This window comes from Herpailurus yagouaroundi, unplaced genomic scaffold (assembly GCF_014898765.1).
Source record: "Herpailurus yagouaroundi ecotype Mexico unplaced genomic scaffold, PumYag 77, whole genome shotgun sequence".
NCBI lineage: Eukaryota > Metazoa > Chordata > Mammalia > Carnivora > Felidae > Herpailurus > Herpailurus yagouaroundi.
The window spans coordinates 54,261,505-54,286,906 of record NW_024412388.1 but is presented as its reverse complement, the minus strand read 5'-3'; the positions used below and the strand labels follow the sequence as shown (position 1 = coordinate 54,286,906).

Below are 25,402 nucleotides of genomic sequence, written 5' to 3'. Positions count from 1 at the left end.
CAGAATCAAAATCAAAATTTTGCAAATAAAATTGTTCACCAAAACAGTCTTCAACGGCCAACAATGTAACTTTAACACCTGAACTAGTCCAGCAAACTGGTGTCTTTAAGCATCAGCGAGAAATGCAGAGCACAAACTTTCATCTGTTGTCAGTGTCCCAATCTTCCCACCATTTACAAGGGGGAAACTGCCCTTTCCTCAGCAGTTATAGTTGACAGGCTAAGCTTTCACAGGAAAAATGGGAATTGCTGATAATATCTTAACTATTATAATTTTCTCTGGATCATTTCATCACATAAAATGCATTGTTTTTTCACTGAAGCAGCAGATTATAAATCCTGGAAATTAACAAGAAACTTGCTTCTAATCAAGATAACTGTGAAAGTGCTTAACATAGTGCCTAGAACACAGAAATTTATTGTTGGCTTCCTATGCATCATAGATTAAACCACACTGTCAAGAAATATTTAATGCTTGGGAAATACCTACAATATAATGTTAAGGGAAATTATCAGAACACAAATCAGATTCTAGATATGAATCATATTCTTTTTTACAAGAGAAAAAGGTCTGTCTCTATATGTGCATAGACAAAACAATGGAAGGAAATACACCAATATACTAACAGTAATTATACTTTCATAGTAGTATTTAGAATTATTTAAAAGATGCTTGCTTTTGTATGTTTTGGAAGATTGTTTGCAAAAATGGCTGCATTCATCCCCCACCTCCCACTGCCACTCCTTGCCATCTATACCACTTTGCAACATTCCTTCACATTTCCTCTTATCAAGAGGTAGAGTTTACTTCCTCACTCCTTGAATCTGTACTGGCCTTAAAACTTCCTTTGAACAACAGAGGGTGTTATGGACTAAATGTCTGTGTCCCCCCAAAATTCATCTATTGTAGCCCCAAATGCTATGTGGAGGTAGGGGCTTTGGGAGGTAATTAGGTATTGGTGAGGTCATGAGCATGGGACCCCAGTGATTAGTCCCCAGTGAAGGACTAATTTCCTTATAAAAAGAAGAGAGATGAGAGCTTTTTCTCTCTCCATCATGTGAGGACACAGCAAGAAGGTGGACTTCTGCAAGCCAGGAAGAAGGCTCTTACCAGGAATCTTATCTCCTGGCACCTTGGACTTCCCAGTCTAACAACAATGAGTAATAAATGTCTGTTGTTTAGACTACCCAGTCTATTGGAAGGGACTAAGAGAGGAAGTGGCATTGTACCAGTTCTAAGCCTAGACCCAAGCAACAGGCCTGGTGTACTCGTGTTTGCTCTCTTGGACTCCCCTCCCCTTCCCTAGGGAGAATGACCTCAAACTAGTCTGCCATAGGTTGGGAGGCTTCATGGAAGAACTGGCCCAGTCATCCCATACATGACAGCAAGCAAGCCTCACTGACAACAGCCAAGACGTGCCCAGATCAGAACTGCCCAGCAGAGCCCACCTCCTGGCCAAAAGAACTGTGAGCTGAATAAATATAGTCTTAAGCCACTAAGTTTTGAGTGGTTTGTTATGCAGCAAGCCTAAATGATTAATATGTGTTTTATAGAGCTTCTACAATGAAAAGCATAGCATGCATTTAAAAAACAAAACAAGGGGCGCCTGGGTGATTCAGTCAGTTAAGCGTCCAACTTCAGCTCACGTAATGATTTGGCGGTTCATGAGTTCGAGTCCCACGTTGGGCTCTGTGCTGTGCTGACATCTCAGAGCCTGGAGCCTGCTTCGGATCCTGTGTCTCCCTCTCTCTCTGCCCCTCCCCTGCTTGTGCTCTGTCTCTCTCTTAAAAATAAACATTAAAAAAAATAAAAAACAAAACAGAATACAATCTTCATCATAAACAAGAAAGGGAGGGAGAGAGGAAAGGAAAAAGACAAAACACAGATCTGGGTTCAAATCCTGACTCCACCATCCAGTAGCTGTGTTAGCCAAATTATTCAAAACATGTTGAACATTTCTAATATTACCTACATCAAAGAGTTGCTTTTTTAAAATTAAAGGTGATATTTATAGCATCTAGCAGAGTAGTTTAATGGGCACTAAGTACATCCTAGATCCTTTCCTAACCCTCTCCTTCCTTATAGTCCCAGCAATGCCTTTATTTTATGGAAATAGCTCAGCTTTATCCCACTCAAGGTGGCAATACTTGAATTCACATTTATTCTTAATACATTCTCATCTCCTTTCTAAGAGAACAAAGTCAATTACTTAAAATCCACTTAACTATGTCCTTATGTACTTTTAGCTTTGGGGAAAAAAATGTTAAATAATAGAATGCTACAACTTTTTTTTTTTTGAGAGAGAGAGAGACAGAGAGTGAGAGAGAGAGAGAGCATGAGCAGGAGAGAGGGGTAGAGGGAGGAGAAAGAGAGAGAATCTTAAGCAGGCTCTATGCTCAACACACAGGCCAACATGGGGCTCGATCCCATGACCCTGGGATCGTGACCTGAGCCAAAATCAAGAGTCAGATGTTCAACTGACTGAGCCACCCAGGCACCCCTGCCATAACTTCACTAATAACTAACTTTTTCCCTGATCATTTTATTATGAAATTTTCACACATACTACAAAGTTGAAAGAATTTCACAATACCCACATATCTAATACCTAGATTCAACAACTGAAAACATTTTACCAGTTTGCTTTATCTAGATATTTGAGGGTTTTTTCTTTTTGTTGAAATTACTTCAAATGAATTGAGACATCGTATTACTTTATCTCTCAATTCTTCATCATGCATCTCTGAATAAGGACATTCTCCTACACAACCACAAAATTAATAATAATTCCCCCATGTATCTAATACCTAATATTTATTCAAATGTCCTAAATTGTCCCCAAAATGTCTTCTATAACAGCTGAATTTTTGTTAATACCTTACATATAGATGTATACATATACATGTGATGCTTAAAACAATACTTTTAGGTAGATACTATTAATCCCATTTATAGTTGAGGATAAATTCAGAATGCTAATCTACCTTGCCAAAGATCATACAGGTAGGGAGTTTGTGGCAAAGTCATTATCTAAATTTATTTAATGTTTTTTAAACATCATCTATTTAGTGATCTTAATAGATCAGGCTGACATACGAACAAATGAATTTTAAAAGTTTTTAGATAAAAACACTCTAAAATAATAAAGCCTCTAGAAAAAAGCATAAAACAACATCTTTATGATGTTAAGACAAGCAAAGATTTCTTAAACAAGACCCCAAAAGTATTAAGTATAGCAAAAACTAATAAAGTATACATTAAAGAATTTGTCAAAAGACATTATTAATTTATCCAAGGATACAGGTGTGCTGTTTCAAAGGGACACATGCACCCCCATGTTTATAGCAGCACTATCAACAATAGTCTAAGTATGGAAAGAGCCCAAATGTCCATTGAGGGATAAATGGATAAAGAAGATGTGGTGTATACACACACACACACACACACACACACACACACACACACACACACAATATGGAGTGCTACACGGCAATCAAAAAGAATGAGATCTTGCCATTTGCAACTACATGGATGGAACTGGAGGGTATTATGCTAAGTGAAATTAGTCGGTCAGAGAAAGACAAAAATCATATGACTTTATTCATATGAGGACTTTAAGAGACAAAACAGATGAACATAAGGGAAGAGAAACAAAAAGAATATAAAAACAGGGGGCGCCTGGGTGGCGCAGTCGGTTAAGCGTCCGACTTCAGCCAGGTCACGATCTCGCGGTCTGTGAGTTCGAGCCCCGCATCAGGCTCTGGGCTGATGGCTCGGAGCCTGGAGCCTGTTTCCGATTCTGTGTCTCCCTCTCTCTCTGCCCCTCCCCCATTCATGCTCTGTCTCTCTCTGTCCCAAATAAATAAACGTTGAAAAAAAAATTTTAATAAAAAAAAAAAAAGAATATAAAAACAGGGAGGGGGACAAAATAGAAGAGACTCATAAATATGGAGAACAAACTGAGGGTTACAGGAGGGGTTGTGGGAGGGGGGATGGGATAAATGGGTAAGGGGCATTAAGGAATCTACTCCTGAAATCATTGTTGCACTATATGCTAACTAATTTGGATATAAATTTTAAAAAAGAAAAAAGAAAATTAAAAAAAAAAAGACATTATTAAGAGAGAGAAAAGGCAAGCCACATGTGCAAGAAACTTTTGCAACACATATATCCAAAGGATTCACTTCCAGAATATGTAAATCAATAAGAAATTTTCAAATGAATAAGAAAATGGCAGACAACACAGCAGAAAATTTGGCAAAAGTCATAATCAGGCCTTTCACAAAAAAACTATACACAAATGTCCAATCAACTACTGGAAAGATGTTTAATCTCAGATTCATCATGGAAATTCCAATTAAAACCACAGTGATAGACCACTACACACCCACCAGAATCACTAAAATAAAACTAAAAATAAAACAGGTAATATCAAATGTTGGGAAGATGGTGAGCAACTAGAAATCTCATACACTGATGATGGAAGTAAAACTTGGTGCAATCACTTTGTAAAACTGTTTGGTGGTATTTACCAAAGCTTAATGTACATGTCCATTATGATCTAGCAATTTCACTCTTAGCACACAGCCAGCAGAAATAAGTGCACCAAAGGACACAAAGAGAAAGTTCATAGCAGTACTTTTTGTACTATGCCAAAACCACAAATTACCTAAATTTCTGTCAAAATTAAAATGAAAAAAGTAAAGTGGTGTATTTACTCTCTGGAATACTGTATAGTAATGAGAATGTACTACAATCACCACACAGCACGGATTATCTCACAAATACAACACTGGGGGAAAAGAAGCCAGAACAAAAGATTCGGTACTGAATGATTCCATTCGCATAAAATTCAAAAACAAGCAAAAGTAATCTATAGTGGTAGACCTCACATTAGTAGTTACTCTTCGAAATGGGTCTTCAAAAAGAGTAGATCCCTGGGCACCTGGGTGGCTCAGTTGGTTAAGTGACTGACTTCAGCTCAGGTCATGATCTCACTGCTTGTGGGTTTGAGGCCCGTGTCAGGGCTGTGTGCTGACAGCTTGGAGCCTGGAGCCTGCTTCAAATTCTGGGCCTCTCTCTCTCTCTCTCTCTCTCTGCCCCTACCCCACTAATGCTCTATCTCTCTCTCTCTCAAAAATAAACAAAATTTTTAAAAATTCGGAAAGAGTACATTTAATTGACCAACTGAATTGGGAAGAATCACTTCATACATTCTCAACAATAAAAGACTCCCCCAGACCCAGAGAAGGAAAACAAAACTGACCAATCAGTATATCTATTTCGTGGCTTTAAGGAGTGTTGGGGTGGGGACGGGGGGAGTGGAGAGCTGAAACGGTTTTTCACATGCACTAAATAGAGCCTTCTACTTAAAAGCCTGAAATACTGAAATTGGTTTACCTCTCAACAAACAGTACAGATAAAGAAATCTATTATGGGACTTCCTCTAGTAGTCTGATCAACTTTTCTTCCAAGCCTGGGGGAAAAAAAATTCCTAAAATGCTTGACCAGAAAGGAATGAAGTACTTATCCATATGAATAAACCTTGAAAATACTATATACCAAGTGAAAGAAGCCAGACACAAAAGACCACATGTTGTATTATTCCATTTATATGAGAAGTCAAAGAAAGGCAAATCCATAGAGACAGAAAGTGAACTAGCAGTGGCCAGGGATTGCAGAAAAGGGAAAAAGAGGGAAGAGCATGAATGGGTACCAGGTTTCTTTGCAGGCAATGAAAATGTTATGGAATTAGCACTGATTGGTTGCACAACTTTGGGAATATACTAAAAAACCTCTTTATTGTATAGTACTGCAAAAAGGCAAATTTTAGGGTATGTGAATTATATCTCAGTAAAAAAAGAAAAAAGAAAAGAGCTCATTGGAATATTATTAGAAATGTTCAACTTACATTTTTTGGTGTTTGTTTATTTCTTTGTTTGTTTTAAGCCGTGCAATTCTTTCCTCAGAGGAAATCTTACCCCATATGAAAAAAAAAAATCTCCACAGAACTCCAGCACTCGAAAAAGCCCAGTTTGAAAATCTCTATATCAAAACCCACTCTCTCATTTACGTAGATGGGGAAAACAAGACCCAAATGTGAAGTCACTGAGTCAAGTTGCGTTGGGAACTGGACTGTAAGTAAGAAAAAATTCAGGCCTCTGAACCTCCAGGTCAATGGAGTTTTCATTCTCCCTGGCCTCCTCATTTATTGAAACATCTCAAAAAATCCACCAATTCACCAAAATAAATAAGAAAGGTTATGTAAACAAATATATATATATATATATATATATATATATATATATATATATATATATATCAATTTGTACCCTATCCCATATATGATTTGTCTACCCTGCCATTTGGATTATTCTCCTAAATTAAACATGGTTCTGTTAAAAGGAGAGTCTGAAAGGTGAAAGTGCCAGTTTCTAAATATTCTTTTTTTTCTTTTGTTTTTAAAGTTTATTTGTTTATTTTTGAGAGAGAGAGCAAGCGGGGGAGAGGCAGAGAGAGAGAATCCCAAACAGGCTCTGCACGGCCACAGCAGAGCCTGATACAGGACTCGAACTCACAGACTCATGAGATCGTGACCTGAGCTGAAATCAGGAGTTGGATGCTTAACCAACTGAGCCACCCAGGCGCCCCCTAAATCTTCTTATAACAACTGAAGGCCTATCTATTATTGTGAAATATTTTGAATGTTGCAGTATTTTGCAGATACTAAAAAGTGGAAGATGTTTGAGCAGTCATATAGGAAAAAAGTAAATATGACCTCAACAAGATAAAGCACATATATGGAAATATAAAGATACGCACAGAAAAGGGATACATCCAAATTTTTATAGTGGTCTCTAAAGTATGGATTAATAGATGGTTTTACAGCTTTCTCTGTGCTTTTCTGAATTTTCATACTTTCTTTTGAGAACATATATACATTTTAATTACACTGAATGGAGTCAGTCCTGTGTCCGACTATGTGTCAGGCACAGTCCTAGGTGCTTTTTATGTATTATTTCTAATTTCACAACAACCCTATAAGTTGGGCATTACTATTTCAGTTTTAAAATGAGGTAACTGGGGCGCCTGGGTGGCGCAGTCGGTTAAGCGTCCGACTTCAGCTCAGGTCACGATCTCACAGTCCGTGAGTTCGAGCCCCGCGTCGGGCTCTGGCCTGATGGCTCAGAGCCTGGAGCCTGTTTCCGATTCTGTGTCTCCCTCTCTCTCTGCCCCTCCCCCGTTCATGCTCTGTCTCTGTCCCAAATAAATAAACGTTGAAAAAAAAAATTTAAAAATAAATAAATAAAATAAAATGAGGTAACTAAGGCTCAGAAGTTAAGGAACTTGCCCACTTTGTTAGTCTAAGAGCAGGGACAAAACATGGCTTTCTTTTTTCTTTTGTTTTCTTTTCCTGCCCCTCTCTCCCTCCCTCCTTCCCTTCTTCTCTTTTCTTTCCTTCCTTCCATTTTACAGTATGTACGGAGGGCTGATGGTGTGCCAGAACTTAATCTAGTAACTAAAACTATGAGAAGTGACATGAAAGGGAAAACACAGGATGCTCTGGAAGTATGCTATAAGGCAGGGCATGCGGAGGGGATGTGGAGTTAAAGAAAGCCTCACAGAGTAAGCTATTATCTGAAAGAGTAGAGCTAAGCCTGGAAAGAGGAGGGTAAATACATTCCAGACAGAAGGAACAGCATGCTGGGAACTGAAAACTCTAGTCTTTGAGAAAGTAAAATGAATCCAAGATGATTTAATGATCCACTATCAATTCCAAGGGCTACGTGTCTGTGTGTGTGTGTGTGTGTGTGTGTGTGTGTGTGTAAATAAAACATCCTCACCACATCTTCAGTAGGCCAAATCTTGCAAGAGTAGGAAGGAAAGAGGAGATACCAACCACTGTTCCTTCCCCTCCTTTATCCCAATTAAGGCAATTTCCCTCCCTTGCAGCCCCTTCTTTTGAAATCCTCTCCTTTTAACACTGGTTCCCATATTTTCCCATTTATTCCAAGCAGCAAGAGTCACAGCTGGGTTCAATCTCTGCACCCCCACCCCCAGTTTGGAAGAAGTATTCTAAATTTAAACCACACGCACCAAACTAAAAATGGCTTAAAAGGGAAACAAAGTACCTTGTGCTGGGATCCTGTTAGATTTCACAGACACAAATTACCTTTTTCTAAGCATATGTAGTCAAGTGATTCTTAGGTAATAACCATCTTCAAGGTCACACGAAATAAAAGTGTCTGTTTTTTAATGACCAGGGAAGAGGTTGAAGAGGGCAGGAAAAGGGTGGGGAGTTAAGTGTTGACTCATGTGAGGTACATTTGGGGTTCTGAGAATGTCATCCAGCTCCAGTGCAGGCTGGATCTTTCCTTGTCCTCTTTCTGAATCAACCCCCCTAGAAAAGCAAGACAGAACCAGGAGTAAGAAACCTAGCTGACAGTCCCTGCACATCCCCAAGCAGCTTCCCCTTTCCAAGCTTTGGTTCCCTCCTTCCTAATCATTTTAGGGATTTGGAGGACAACCTTGATCAGTGATTCTTAAGTTCTTCTGTCCTTGACACTTCCTTTTTTGTATTTAACATGAAAACGTTAGTTCTTTCAAAAATTTTTATTCAAGTACAGCAGACATACTGAAAAGTGATCCAATCACGTTTGGCTTTATGAATTTTCACAAACTGAATGGACCTAAAAAAACAGTAGCCAAAATAAGGAATAGAACATTACCAGTACTGGAGTAGGGAAACACATCTGAAAAGACTGAAAAATGTGTGCTAGCTTGTTTGATTTTAACAGGAAATTTGAGGAAACATGAAAAACATTTCCACAAATGGGTAATGCACCAATCACTCAGTCACCCTTCAGTTTTATGCCACATTTGAGGAGAGCTATTTATTGCCCTGACCTATTTCCTAGAACTATAAAAATGTGTATTTGAGAAGGAAGGAGTCTAGTGCACAAGTGTTCAAAAAATATGAGCGAGTGAATGAACTGAACTTGAATTCGAGAAACTGAGGACACGGGCAGCAAGATGAACCTCATGGGTGTGGCCAGCACTGTGCATGACCCTGCATCTGGACAAGGATTTGAAAAAAACACCTACTCAGCTATAGTAAAATATTTGAATCAGTTTTTCTAAAACTTACGGTAATGTAAGCATTCAAATTATTTTGTGAATTTTAGAATCACAGAGAACTTGGGAGGTAAGAGTTAACAATTCCAAATCATAAAATCACAAAAATATTAAACATCTGGATGGAGGACCAGACTTGGGAAAATGAAAAAGTCTTTTAGTTACACATATTCTCTGGAACAAGGCACACAAAGGTATATACATTTCAGAGAAAATATGGGGAAAGAAGATACTGACACGCTTTTAAAAAGCAAGAAACTGTAACTATCAATTGCACCCACCCTTTATTATTTACAGAAGATGTTTAGAATATCATTGATATCTTGGGGGTTTTTTGCTCCATTGTTTTTAGTTTTTAATAGAGCCCACATTAAAATTAAACAGAACATCACCTCACGCCAGTCAGAGTGGCCAAAATGAACAAATCAGGAGACTATAGATGCTGGAGAGGATGTGGAGAAATGGGAACCCTCTTGCACTGTTGGTGGGAATGCAAACTGGTACAGCCACTCTGGAAAACATTGTGGAGGTTCCTCACAAAATTAAAAATAGACCTACCCTATGACCCAGCAATAGCACTGCTAGGAATTTACCCAAGGGATACGGGAGTGCTGATGCATAGGGGCATTTGTACCCCAATGTTTATAGCAGCACTCTCAACAATAGCCAAATTATGGAAAGAGCCTAAATGTCCATCAACTGATGAATGGATAAAGAAATTGTGGTTTATATACACAATGGAGTACTACGTGGCAATGAGAAAGAATGAAATATGGCCCTTTGTAGCAACGTGGATGGCACTGGAGAGTGTGATGCTAAGTGAAATAAGCCATACAGAGAAAGACAAATACCATATGTTTTCACTCTTATGTGGATCCTGAGAAACTTAACAGAAACCCATGGGGGAGGGGAAGGAAAAAAAAAAGAGGTTAGAGTGGGAGAGAGAGCCAAAGCATAAGAGACTCTTAAAAACTGAGAACAAACTGAGGGTTGATGGGGGGTGGGAGGGAGGCGAGGGTGGGTGATGGGTATTGAGGAGGGCACCTTTTGGGATGAGCACTGGGTGTTGTATGGAAACCAATTTGACAATAAATTTCATATACTGAAAAAAAGTTTAAAAATGAAAAAAATTAAAAATTAAAAAAATAAAATAAAGCAGAACAGGGGCGCCTGGGTGGCTCAGTTGGTTAAGCATCCAACTTCAGCTTAGGTCATGATCTCACAGTTAATGGATTTGAGCCCCACGTCGGGCTCTGTGTTAACTGTTCGGAGCCTGGAGTCTGCTTCAGATTCTGTGTGTGTGTGTCTCTCTCTGACCCTCCCTGGTTCATGCTCTCTCTCTGTCTCAAAAATAAATAAACATTTTTTAAAAATAATAAATAAAAAATAAATGAAACAGAACAAACGGTCTGGTTCAACTTTCAGCTATAACAGAGTGGAATATAGCAGACCAATAGTTCTGTTGACGGCAATCAGAAAGCCAGATAAAATCCAAAAACATCTGTTTGAAGCAAAGGTAGAGCTACTGATCAGTCAAGATTTGAGGATCCAGATCCTGGGGAGACATGAGGCACACTGAGGTAAGCCCAGCTTTCTGAAAGCCCATTTTTCTCTGTAGGGTATTTGCCAGTTCTTGGCATGGGGCAAGAAGTTGAGAAGCCAGGCAGAGGGCAGCTGCTAAAAGGCAGAGTAGCCTGCAGAACTTTTGACATTCTTATGGGGCTGCAGCAACAAAAAAGCGGAGTTCAGGACTGAAAAGGCGTATGTATCCTCGAGAGGCTCAAAGAAGTGAACCTGACATGAGCTTTCTCCTTGAAGTATTGTTAACTGAGCTGCACAGGATAAGAGACTCAGAAGCCAAGGAAATCAAAGGCAGAACGAGCACATTGGGTCGTGGAGAGTATTCGGTGGACTCACAGTATCAGGAAGACAAAAAAATGAGTTTAGGACCTGCTGAGGGAAACATCTCAGGCTCTCAATCAGTATTCCCGGGGGCCTAGGAAACCCAGAAGTAGATCAAATCTTAACAGTCTGCAAAACACACTTAGACTGAGTGCTTGATTAGATTGAGGTGATCTTTCTACTGTGGGCAAAGAATAGGGTAAATGCTCTCATAAAGGAGATGACATCATCCAGAACATCTTCATACACAATATTAGACATTTAACAAAAAATTGCAGGGGCGCCTGGGTGTCTTACTTGGCTAAGCGTCTGACCTCAGCTCTGGTCATGATCTCACAGTTCACAGGTTCCTCACAGTTTGTGGGTTCGTGCCCCACGTCAAACTCTGTGCTGACAGCTCAGAGCCTGGAGCCTGCTTCAGATTCTGTGTCTCCTTTTTTTGTTCCTTCTCTACTCTCACTCTGTCTCTCTCCCTCTCTCTCTCAAAATGAGTAATTTTTTTTTAAAAATTGCCAGGCATATGAAGAAAGAAAACCAAGAAAAAAAAGCAGAAAATATAAACAGACTCACAAGTGACCCAAATATAGGAGTTAATAAGCATGGTCTTTACAGGGCACCTGTGTGGCTCAGTTGGTTAAGTGTCCACCTCTTGATTTGGGCTCAGGGCATGATCTCACAGTCATGGGATAGAGCCCCAAAATAGAACAGAGAAATGAAGAATAGGAGTATAGGTAATAGAATCGGACACCTATGGAAGAGAGTAAAAAGTTCTAACATAAAAGTAATTAGAGTCCCAAAATGGGAGAAGAGAACAAAGCAGAAACAATATTTGAAAAGATAATGGCAGAGAATCATGAGAATTACAAAAAACATCAAGCACATAGATTCAAGAAGGGCTGAAGGCCCCAAGCAGGATAAACAGAAGGAAAATCATACCTAGGACAACTGCTGAAAACCAAATATATGAAGAAAAGTCTTTAAAAATTGCCAAGGAAAAATGATGACACATCAACAGCAACAATAAAACTAATATCCAGGGCTCCCTGGGTGGCTCAGTTGGTTAAGCGTCCAAATCCTGATTTCAGCTCAGGTCATGATCTTGCAGTTTCATGAGTTCAACACCCGCGTGGGGCTCTGCTCAATGACCATGTAGAACCTGCTTGGGATTCTCCCTCTCCCTCTCTCTCTGCCCTTCCCCCACTTGTGAGTGTGCTCTCTCTCTCTCTCAAAATAAATAAACTTAAAAAAAAAAAAAGCTAATTTTCCAAGAAAGAAAGCCAGCAACAATGGAATGGCATCTTTAAAAAATTTTTCTTTAACGTTTTTTTTTCATTTTTGAGAGACACAGAGAGACAGAGTTTGAATGGGGGAAGGGCAGAAAGACAGGCAGACAGAATCTGAAGCAGGCTCCAAACTCCAAGCTGTCAGCCCAATATGGGGCTCGAACTCACAAACTGCAAGATCATGACCTGAAGTTGGACACTTAACGGACTGAGCCACCCAGGCGCCCTGGAATGGAATCTTTAAAGTGCTGGGGATGAAGGGGAGGATCTTTTTCCCCAGAATCCTATACATCCATTGAAATTATCTTCAAAAGTAAAGGCAAAACTAATCATTTCCAGACCAAAAAACTAAGAATATTCTTTTATACCAGATATGCATTACAAGGAATACTAAAAGAAATGTTTTTTGTTTGTTTGTTTGTTTGTTTGTTATGCAGAGGAAAAAGATACCAGAGGGAAAATACTGCACTAATGAAAAGCAATGGCTAGGGTAAATATGTGAGTAAATCTCAATGGAGAGTGACTAAAAAACAATATGTCTCATGGAGGATTGAATATATATATGTATATATGTATATATATAAAAATATATATAATAAATATACATACATAAATATATATAATTAAAATTAATTATAATAAAGACACAAGAGGGGAGGGGGTATTTAGAAGGGAAGACAGGGTAAATAGAGTTAAAGTATCCTCAGAGCCCACCTTTGTCTGGAATGTGATTAAGTAAAAGTAGGATTGGACTAATCACATATACACAAAAAGTAAAATAGAAATAAACGGGTAACATGCTAGCAGAGGGGAAAAAGAGAAAGTTAAAATAAGGCTTGATCAATCCAAAAGAAAGCAAAAGGAAAAAAAATGGTATGTAAAACAGATGGGACACAAATAGAAACAAATAGGAACATGGTAGCCATATAAACCTTAATATATCAATAATTACATTAGATGCTTTAAATAATTGAACTAAACTGTCAGACTGGAGTTTTAAAAATTCATTTATACGCTGCTTACAAAAGATGCAGATTAAACATAAATGCAAATAAATTGAAGTGTAAAGATGAAAAAAGATCTACAAGGTTGCCTGGGTGGCTCAGTTGGTTAAGCATTTGACTCCTGATTTCGGCTCAGGTCATGATACAGGGACATGGGATCAAGCCCCACATTGGGCTCCACGCTGAGCATGGAGTCTGCTTAAGATTCTCTCTCTCTCCCTCTCTCTCTGTCCCTCCCCTGTGTATGCATGTGCGCACATGTGCACACGCTCTTTCTCTCAAAAGAAAGAAAAAAAGAAAACAAAAAACATATACCATATTGTATATATAGCCCAAAAAAACTGGATGGCTCCATTAATATTAGAAAGATAGACTTTAACATAGGAAGCATTACTAGATATGAGAGACATTTCACAATACATATACAACAATTCTAAATGTATATGGTACATACTTAAAATCACAGCCTCAAAGTTAAATAAAGCAAAAGTTAGCAAATATAAAAAGACAAACAGGCAAATCCAAAGTCATAATGGGACAGTTTAATCTCTCAACAAACAGAATGAGAAAAAAAAAAAGGATACATAAGATCTGTGCTATAAGATTTTAAAAATTGAGACAATTGACATATACAGAACATGGAACCAAATAACCTCAATGTGCACATTTTTTTAAAGTAGAAATGTAACATACATATATAAAGTTGACAATATACAGGGCCCAAAGCAAGTTGCAACAGATTTCAAAGAACTAACATCATCCAAAGTATGTTCTCTGACCACAGGTAAAGTAAGGTAGAAACAAATAGCAAAGAAAAACAAAAACAAAAACAAAAAACAAAAAAACTAGAAACTCCACAAGTGCTTGGTAATGAAGAAGTACATTTCTAGGTGGGTGGGGGATGCGTGAAATAGGTGATGGGGATTAAGGAAGGCACTTCTGATGAGCACTGGGTGATGTATAGAATTGTTGAATCACTATATTGTACACCTGAAACCAATATAGCACTGTATGTTAACTAACTGGAATTAAGATAAATAAATGATTTTTTTAAAAAAGAAGTACATTTCTACATGACCTTGTGTGTCAAAAAAAAAAAACCATAATGGAAATTAGAAAATATTTTAAACTTAAACAATATAAATTTAAATAATACAAAAATTATAAAATATTTTAAACTAAATGGCAATAAAAACATGATATAACAAAACTAACAGCATGCAGCTAAAGCTATTTAGAGAAAAACCAAAACACTTAAATGAAAATATTTTTTAGAAGAAAACTGATAATCAGAGATGTAAACCGCTATCTTAAGAAACTGGAAAATTTCAGAAAATTGGAATCAAAGAGTGTAAAAGTAAATAATAATGATGCAAGTAAGAAATGAGATAGAAAACAAATTTATAATATAAAAGAACAACCAAATTAAAAATACTAGCTTTTTGCCAAGATAAATAAAATTCACAAAACCTTGGCCATATGCATCAAAAAAATGAGAATTACAAGTATAAAGAACAGAGAGATGGGAATGCAAGCTGGTGAAGCCACTCTGGAAAACAGTACGGATGTTCCTCAAAAAACTAAAAATAGAACTACCCTACGACCCAGCAATTGCACTACTAGGCATTTATCCAAGGGATACAAGTGTGCTGTTTCGAAGGGACACATGCACCCCCATGTTTATAGCAGCACTATCAACAATAGCCTAAGTATGGAAAGAGCCCAAATGTCCATCAATGATGAATGGATAAAGATGTGATATATATATATATATATGTATATATATATATATATACACACACATATATATACATATATATATATACACATACACACACACATACACACACACATACATACACAATGGAGTATTACTCAGCAATCAAAAAGAATGAGATCTTGCCATTTGCAACTACATGGATGGAACTGGAGGGTATTACGCTAAGCGAAATTAGTCAGAGAAAGACAAAAATCATATGACTTCACTCATATGAGGACTTTAAGAGACAAAACAGATGAACATAAGGGAAGGGAAACAAAAAGAATATAAAAACAGGGAGGGGGACAAAACAGAAGAGACTCATAAATATGGAGAACAAACTGAGGGTTACAGGAGGGGTTGTGAGAGGGGGGATGGGATAAATGGGTAAGGGACACTAAGGAATCTACTCCTGAAATCATTGTTCCACTATATGCTAACTAATTTGGATGTAAATTTAAAAAAATAAAAAATAAAAATAAATAAATAAGAACAGAGAGAAATACTGACATCAACAAAAAAATAGGAATAAACCACATAACCTACAAATATTAAGATCTTAAGAGGATATAAAGAAAGCCTTTTACCAATACATTTGAAAATTCAGATAAAATGGACAAATTCCTAGAAAAACACAACTTACACAAAAAAGAAATAGAAAATCTGAATAAATATATATCTACTAAAATAAATGAATCCATATTTTAAAATCTTCCTACAACAAAATTTCCAGGCCCATATGGTTTCACCAGTAAATTCTTCCAGACATGTAAATAATAATACCATCTTACAAAACCGTTCCAGATAACAGAATAAAGAGGAAACATCTCCTAACTTGTTTTATAAGGTCAGCAAAATCTTGATGTCCAAACCTGGCAAGGGGCCACAACAACAGAAAACTGCAGATTAATTTCTCTTGTGAACAAAAATATTCCTCAATAAAATATTAGCAAGTCAAATCCAGCAATATGAACAAAGGATAACATACCACAACTAAGCTGAGCAAAGTTAATTTAATACTCGAAAAAGAAATCAACGTAGGGGCACCTGGGTGGCTCAGTCCATTGAGCGTTAACTCTTGATTTTGGCTCAGGTCATGATCTCGAGGTTTGTGAGATAGAGCCCCAAGTCAGGCTCTGTGCTGATATCCTAGACCCTGCTTGGGATTCTCTCTCTCCCTCTTTCTCTCTGCCCCTACCCCATTCATGCTCGCTCTCTCTCTCTCTCTCTTCCTCTCTCTTTCTCTCTCTCTCTCTCAAAATAAATAAACAAAAAACAGGTAATTCATACTAACAAATTAAAATAGTACAATCATATGATATCACAACACAAAAAACTTTCAATAAAATTCATGATAAAAATTTAGCATACTAAGAATAGAAGATAACTTTCCTAATCTGAATTTTAAAAATGCCCAAGTGGGTCACCTGGGTGGCTCAGTCAGTTAAGCATCTGCCTTTGGCTCAAGTCACGATCTCACAGTTGGTGAGTTCGAGCCCTGCATTGGGCTTTGTGCTGACAGCTCAGAGCCTGGAGCCTGCTTTGGAATCTGTGTCTCCCTCTCTCTCTGCCACCATCCCCCCTCAAAAATAAACAAACAGGAAAAAAAAGTTCCTAGGTAAATCCTGCATCAAATATTGTATTTAAGTAATGGTCAAATATTGATAGCTTTTCCTCGGAGATGAGGAACAAAATAAGGATAATCACCATCACCACTTCTATTCAATATAGTGAGAGAGACCCTAGCTAGTGCAATAATGCAAGTGATGGAAAGTCTAAGGATTGGAAAGGAAGATATAAAATTGTCATTATTCACAGAAATATAACTGCCTGTAAAAATCTAAAAACTATTAAAATTAATACGTGAATTAGTCAAGGCCACTGAAATAAGGTCAACAAATAAAAATCAGCTATATTTCTTAACAACAAGCAATAGAGAATAAAATTTTAAAATACCAGTTACAGTAGCATAAATAAAAGCAATTACCAGTGACATCATTTCTAAGAAGACTTATGACATCTATATCCCAGTATTTCTGCCATAAAGAGGGAAGTTTATGCTCAGCTCAATCCCATTGTGGTAGATTGTTCTAATTTTTTTAAGGAACCAGAAATATAGAATTGAATATATAATCTTCAAAAGTTGTAATGTTGGCTCAAATTCTTTAAAATCACTGAGGTCAAAATAAAGTCATTTTATATAGTCTGAATAACACAAATATATGTAGATATAAAAATATTTTGTATTTCCCTGTGTAGTATCTCAAAATGAAACTGAAATTAAACAAAATTCAACAAAAATATATATAATACACAAAATTAAAAATATATATAATACGCCAACTATAATGTAAGGGAAGTAAAAGAAACGTTATTTATAATAAAACAGGGGCACCTGGGTGGCTCAGTCGGTTAAGCGTCCAACTCTTAGTTTCAGCTCTGGTCATGTGAGCCCCACATCGGACTCCGTGCTGACAGTGCGGAGCCTGCTTGGGAGTCTCTCTCTGTCTCTCTCTGTCTGTCCCTTGCTCTCTGCCCCTCTGCCCCTCCCCCACTTGTGCACTCTCTCAAAAATAAATAAACTCAAAAAAAACCCCAAATGGGGGCGCCTGGGTGGCTCGGTCGGTTAAGCGTCCGACTTCGGCTCAGGTCATGATCTCACGGTCCGTGAGTTCGAGCCCCGCGTCGGGCTCTGTGCTGACAGCTCAGAGCCTGGAGCCTGTTTCAGATTCTGTGTCTCCCTCTCTCTTTGTCCCTCCCCTGTTCATGCTGTGTCTCTCTCTGTCTCAAAAATAAATAAACGTTAAAAAAAAAATTAAAAAAAAAACCCAAATGGATTTCAATATGCAAATGCTCAAGCAGTACTGTATTAGAATATATAATAACGTAGTCACACACATGTACTTCTATGTAAACTGAACGAGACAGGTGCGTTCTACTGGTTTCTCAAATACAAGCAGCATTGCTTTGGGTAAGTAGTTTTTCTGAACAAAATTAAGTATAATCTCTCCTCAATTTACACAGCATTTGTAATCCTGGAAATTTCAGTGTATATATATTTCAGAGTAAAACCAGTGCATGTTCTAGGCTTAGAAAAGTATAGAGGGTTTTCACTTACCTGTTCAGCAAAACATTCGAAAGTCGCACAGGACACAAGATAATTGGTCACTGAATGCAATAGTCCGGAGCATTGCAGGACATCTACCACATTTCTGGTTTCTTCCCAACGAATGCTTCTAGAGCCCCTATTTACTTCCAGTGTGTCCCCCAGAAAGCAGTACTGTGCCCATTTGAAAACCACTGGTAGAGACCAGCCTTAAAACCCAGTTGTATCACATGCTAGCCCTGAAAACTAAGAAATCAGTCAACCATTTACAGATCATCCCAGCCAACATATCATTTCTCCAACCTACCCAAGTCACAAGCAGCAATGACAAAAATCCCTGAAGGAATTTGAGTTTCCTCTAAAAGTATCAACACAGTCATAGTGGTTAAGAAAAGTCACAACATTTTTTTATTTCCTTACACTTACTGTATTTGGATTATGGACTGACGGGATGTACACCACAGTCTTCTTAATATTTAGCACCCAGAAGTCTAGGTCTGTCCATATTCAAACACTCAATCAGATTTTATAATAACTTGCACTGAAAAATCAGATTCTTTCAAGAACTGCCCGCATAGACAATGCTCTAGAGAATGCTCTACACCTGGTTTTACCACATTAAAATGTTATATATAACTTCATTTGCTCCAAAAATGTCATGCTTGTTATTGTGAGATAAAATATGGAAAAATAACAAAGTTTAAAAGAACTTTTTGCCCTAAACTCTTGGAGAAAAAAAATTTTTCCCAACCAAATTTTCAAACTCTCCGCTCCTATTCCTTCATATCACTACTTTTAAAACCTTGTTACATAGGGGCGCCTGGATGGCGCAGTCGGTTAAGCGTCCGACTTCAGCCAGGTCACGATCTCGCGGTCCGTGAGTTCGAGCCCCGCGTCGGGCTCTGGGCTGATGGCTCAGAGCCTGGAGCCTGTTTCCGATTCTGTGTCTCCCTCTCTCTCTGCCCCTCCCTTGTTCATGCTCTGTCTCTCTCTGTCCCACAAATAAATAAACGTTGAAAAAAAAATTTAAAACCTTGTTACATAAAATACTCAGAGAACTTACTAAAAATAAAAGGGAAATTTCAAGCTGACTTGGAACGCCTATTTTCCAAATAAACAATCCAGAAAATTAGTCAAAAGCCATCATTTTTCAGGCTCTCCTATGCCTTTTTATAGTAAGTAAGTTAATTCTAATAATAGACGACGTTGAAAATTTTAGTAGTAAGTATGCAATTTCACCATGTGACTTATGCTCAAGCCCTTGACTACCACGTGTATGATTTGGGAGGTAAAATTATCTGGGTTTGAATCCTAAGTCTGCTACTTACTATGTGCCCCTCTACAAAATTCTTAATCCATTTCTTTACATGTACAATACCCCCTGCCTTACAGCGTTGTGACAATAAAGCACCTCACAGAGAGCTTTTCACATACTAGTTGTTCATCAAATAGCAGCTATGGTTATTATTATTAACTGTCAAGTTTGCCAATATCTACTTATTAATGCATTCAACTATTTTCTTAGGTGCCTCGTACATAATATTTTCTTTTGGCTTACAAACCATTTTGAGATATGCAGGGCAAATGTTATACAATACCTTTTGTATTTAAAAGCCTCACTGAACCATCTTAAGACAAGATGTCCCAAAAGGAGAAGAAAGAAAGGCATTTGTTAAATCCCAACTCCGCATTTACTGAACATTAGTCATGTGAGGATAGCTTATAAAAATTCAGTTTCTGCCTACCAATACCTGGATAATTTATTTTCCCCTGACAATCTCTTCAGATTTTATCTGATTCTTTGTTTTCAGTCTTCCGAAACAATTCACAACATTGTAATAGTTTTTCTGTGGTATTTTCAGCATAAACACTAATTTTTAGATATTTACGTTTCATATTCAGGTCACCAACTGGTACTCTGGAACCTAGAAATAGCTCTCATGGTCTGGTTACCATGGTCACACCTTTTCCTCACGACCCGGCACAGATGCCACGCACACGCACACGCACGCACACGCACGCACACGCACACACACACACACGCACACGCACACGCGCGCATGCGCATGGCCACCTCACACTGTATACTCAGCTGGTCTCTGTCAACACACCCATTTCCCGGCCCTGGAAAGAGTCTATGATCATTAATAAATTGGCTTGGAAGGGTCTTGGGAGACCTTAAAAAAACAATCATTCTGAACCTGTTGGGGATCTTAGAACTTTCTGAAAATCTGAGGAAAACTCTTGACGTTCTCCTCAAACATAAACAAAATGGACATGCATAGAGAAGACTGCATTTCACAGACTCCCGGAAAACCATGTTAATACGCTGTGCTGTATTTCAGCGTTTCTCAAACTCTCGGCTGGGATTCACAGTAAGAAACAGACCTGATATCAAGGCAGCCCATACCTACATACATAAACAAGCACAGAATCTAAAACAAGTTTCAGAAAACAGTGTTTACCCTCACTGGGTGCAGTGGTGTCTGATACCTTCTGTGCTACGTCATCTTTCTAAAATGCTGCTGGAGACTCACTAGATTCTTTTCTTACCACCCACAATCGTAAGAGCAGTGATCCAGTCTAACATTTCTTCATTTTAGAAATAAGGAAACTAAGATCCAAAGAAACAAAGGGTCTTGTCCTTGGTCACATTTAATAAGTTAGGTGGTACAAGCCCGAACCTAACTATCCTCAAAGCTCTTTCCAAAACAAAGGGAAACAAAAATTCTAAATACCACCTCCCCTCAAAAAGCAGCAAGAGACGTGAACCTTAAAACACATTGACACGCTGAGAAACTGAGTGTTAAAATTCCAAACCATGCTGAATATTAGCCTCATCCTGAGCGTCCAATTGAGGCAGTCTTAACTTTTCTAAAACATGAGCATGGCCTAGCATGACATGGCATATAAGCAATTTTTTTTTTCTTTCCAAAAACCCTTTCTCTGGCCACTGACTGAAATCAACACAGGGGAAGCCAACACTCTCAAGTTCATTTGAAATACTTTAATTACATAGGCACAGGTTTTATTTGTTCACCAGAGGCTGGCTTAGGAAACGGCAGTGGAGAGGCCCTCTTTCCACTGGCCAGGCCCATGCTTACATAGCTCTTTTCCCTCACCTATGGCTGCTTAATTAAAATTTGAACATCAAAACCACACAGATCAATACATGGATGTGAATGATCCAGAGCCTATTAGATGTTGATAACTACCAACATCAGCTACCCCTGGCTCTTTTAAAGCTTCACTACAGAAAGTAGCATTGCTTGGAGACTTCATTACAGTTTAGTGGATTAAAATGCCAGTCTCCTCACTGGCCTCAGGCTGTTTATGGCTTTTTTTTTTCCTTTTCATTTTTTGGTGTGTAATAAACATCACTGGCCACCACACGGTAAGAATCTTGTAACAAGCCAGAGAGCAGCTGGGAACTGGTCTGGGGAAGCCCAAGCCGGGCGGCCCTGCGTACAGGAAGGAAAAGGCTGGGGGCATGTGTCGTCTCCCCCGTCACCCAAACAACTTCGCGTGGGAGAGAGACCCAGTGGAAGCAAGTAACCTCCCCGGGGCGCGGCATGCCAGACTCCACCTGCGCACCCCAGCCCGGGTGCCCAAGGGCAAAATGCTGGGGCCTCCTTAACACAGAGCGCACAGGGAAAACAGGGTAGGGTGCTAACTGCTGCGCAGTGGCTCCGGTGAGAGCAAACCGACAGCCCGCGGGGGGGGGGAGCAAAGGGAGGCCGGCAAACCCTAAAATTAGCGCTCGGGAAGCAGGGGTTGGGTACGGTGGCGCGGAGATGGCGTCCTCTGCTGCGGCGGCTTCCCAGGAGCTTTCCTGGAAGGGAGGCGGGGGGGGGGAGGCGGGGCTAGGGGGCAGGGGGGTGTGCTTCCCCAGGAGCCTGGCCCCTCTGCGCCTTCCACCGGCACCCGGACAAGGAGCAGGAGCAACGCAGCATGAAGGAAGGGCTCCCACCGGGAACAGGGTCTGGGAACACGTGGAGCCTCCGGAGACCTTGGGGTCTATCGCTCCTCCCCCAACTGCGGCAGAAAATTTAAGGAGCCTCGTAATTTAAAACATCAGAATCCTCCAGAATCCCTGTTGTTGAACTAAAAAATTGGTTGGCTCATTTTAGTGAGCCCTGCCCTTCCCTGAGTTTTCATTTAAATCCTTTTCTCTCTCCCTCCATGGCTCAGACAGAATTAGAGTGAAGGGCTGGAGGGTAGGGGGTAAGGTACCAGGGACGTCTCTAGGCTGGAGGCTGGAGGGGTGGGGGTAGTTTGCATCCGAATATCTCTGCAAGATAAACAGTTCTGAAGGTCAATGATGGCTCTCCGTTGGGTCCTCCCAACGTTAAGGATTGACGTTAAGGAATTATCTGTCAACGTTTTTCTTGTGAACCCAAACTGCAGAAGTCAGAAGTATTTCAGATATTCCAATTGCAATAATGCATGGAAAGCCTACATATTAATTAACTATTGTGAACTCTCCCAAAATAAAATTGTCAAAATCCTGGGCGCTATTATAGAATCTGTGAAATGGAAGTATCTGTAACTCAGCCAGGATTAAATGAAGAATGCAAAAATATTGTTCTATTTGGCAGCACAAATATGGAAAACTGAATGACACAATATTTGGAAACTAAAAGCCAGTCATTAAAAAAAAAAGTCATGTTTATTATATAACTAGAATTTTAAACTAACATATACACAGTAATTTATAGTCAGCCATTAATACAAACTAAATATATCTGCGGAGTGACATCTCATCCCTAGCATCTTTTAGCCTCCCCTCTGCAGTTGACCCCTTACCTTTATTTTCAGAATCTTTCATTCTCTCTTTCCTCCCTCTGCTGCAAATGAGCAGGAAAGTCGGGCTGGTTCTCCAAACCTGACTTTTGATTTGTCATTCACAGAAAGTCAGCGATCTCAGGGGCGAAGTCCCTCAACGGAAGAGCACCCGAGCTCTGATAATTGCATGCAAGTCAGTGTGCGGGGTGATAATTTTGCTTATGCTGGAGCTGAAAGGATGGGGATGAAGGCCGACGTAAACACAAATTCCAAAACATGGCATGGAACTGGATCTGGAGTCTAGGCTTGCCTTTCCTTCTCTAAGGTTAGGGAACTAACTGCTTAGTGCCTCCTCGGCTCTCTAGAGACTTGGTTCCGGTTGAAAGGTGAATGTCTGTGCCATGTGCCATGTGCCCAGCGTATTCTCAAACAGAGACCTTAATTTTGGAGGGAATTAAGAGACCTGTGCTTTCTCTTTCATATTCGTTCATTCAACAAATATTTCTTTCACCTCTCTGTGGACCAGGCTTTATGCTAGGTAGTGAGGATACAACAGTGAAGGGGACCAGTCCCTGTCCTCAAGCTGCCCACAGGCTGTTACAGTACAGAGACCTACAGTGTAGTATGGTGACCTGTGTCTGCTGCATGGACACGTATTATTGAACCCAGTTTATCCAGGTGTAAGTTGATTCTTAAAGCTGAGCCAGAAATGGGGATGAGACCATAAAAGCCCTCTCTTAGAGACCAAGGAAGATTCAAGCAAATCTTTCAATCATCCAATTCAATCATTACATAGCTAGGATTCATTCCTTCATTTCTTCGTTCAACAAATGTTTATTTGTGCCAGGCAGAATTCCATCTGTTAGGGATTCAAGAGTACAGAAAACAGACCAAATCCTGCTCATAGCTGTTACATTTTGGTGGGGGTATTCAAACAGACACTAGACAAACAAATATAAACATATAATAAATAAAAATAAATGCCATGAGGAAAAATGAAACATGGTAATGAAGTAACACACATGCCATTTTAGACAGGGTGGCTAGAGGAGGTATTTATTTTATGAAACATGGGTCAGTGTCATCATAGTCCCTTTGGAACATCTTCATTCAGACATTGTCCTTTTTTTTTTTTTCTTTAACGTTTATTTCTTTTTGAGAGAGAGAGAGAGGGACAGAGTGTGAGCAGGGGAGGGGCAGAGAGAGAGGTAGACACAGAATCTGAAGCAGGCTCAGACCTGCTTCAGTGGGACCGTGAGATAATGACTTGAGCTGACCTCCTCTGCCGTAGTTGCTCTGTAGGTGATGGGTAGTGGTTATTCCCCACTATAGATCAGTCAGCTGATCTCCAAAAACATTAACTGACCCAATTCAGGACCTCACTAAGTTGTGAGTAGAGCAATAACAAGAAATACACCTACCTGTTGCTCTCATCCCCAGAAATTGCTGGGTGAAACACAATATTGACATGGAAAATTTGCTGGAGCAGGAGTCAAGATAAGAAAGTTGAAGACCTGTCTCCACACTATTAACTGAGTGGTGTAGGGTAGGTGACAACCTGTCTAGCACCAGTTTCCTCATCTGTAAAGTAGGGCTAATCATATGTGTCCTGTGTGTGTGCAAGGCTTTTCAGAAGATCAAAAGGGAGAACAGATGTGGTACTTGATACACTAAGTCCTATATAAAAGCAAGGTATAATTAGCAACGTACTTGGGCTAAGAGAACTAACTGCTAGTGTTCATCTGGTCATTGCAGCCCAAGAGTCAAATATAGCTGCAGAGTAAAAACCTGTCCTGGCCACTAGGGGTCCTGGAGTTGATTTCTAGCTACCACACTGTAAAGACTCCTTGAAAGTTGGGGGAAATTTTTAGTATTTGGTTTTTGCTCCCATCTTTCCTTGGCAGTGAATACCTTTATGCTCCTCTTTGACAAGTTAAGACCATAGAGGAAAATCTGCCTTCACTGGAACTCCTTGCTGGCCACCAAATGAACCATGTTGGTGCACTGACCACGTCAAAGAAACGGGCAACTCCATTGCCAAGGACCAAGTCCAGGACAGCCAAAATGTGCCCAGTTAGGAGCACTTTAGGGCCAGAGAGGGGAGACAAGAAGTAGGTGGTGAGAGGCCACCATTTGTGCACTCTTTCATTCAATAAATAGTCATTGTGCCAGGCACTGCCCTGAACACTGGGAATGAATGACACAGCTGCTGAGCAAAGCATTCTGTCCTCAAGAAGCTTGTGGCCTCAGGGCAAGAGGTTTCTACAAGGTATGCTGATTTAGTGATTAAGCAGAGGAATGCCAACGCCTGCCTGCCTGGGTTTCAATAGAAGGGCAGGGGCCATAATGCAGGAGAGATGGTTCAAACATGGGCTCTGTCATTTACTGGCCCCTAAAGTAAGCCAGGACACTTTCCTACACCTCTCTC

General features: G+C 39.4%; 1 protein-coding gene across 2 annotated transcripts in view; it reads right to left on the bottom strand.

Annotated features, from left to right (window-relative positions):
* DNAJC6 (DnaJ heat shock protein family (Hsp40) member C6) overlaps positions 1 to 25,402 on the bottom strand; it is a 150,992-nt gene that overhangs the window by 117,693 nt on the left and 7,897 nt on the right. The window contains exon 1 of one of the 2 annotated variants that reach the window (XM_040470512.1): positions 22,996 to 23,208. The exons of the other annotated variant lie outside the window; for it this stretch is intronic. Within the exon in view, the coding sequence (XP_040326446.1) occupies positions 22,996 to 23,017 (22 nt within the window). The 5' untranslated portion in view covers positions 23,018 to 23,208. Of the gene's footprint in view, positions 1 to 22,995; positions 23,209 to 25,402 lie in introns of those variants that run through there. 2 annotated transcript variants of the gene reach the window in all.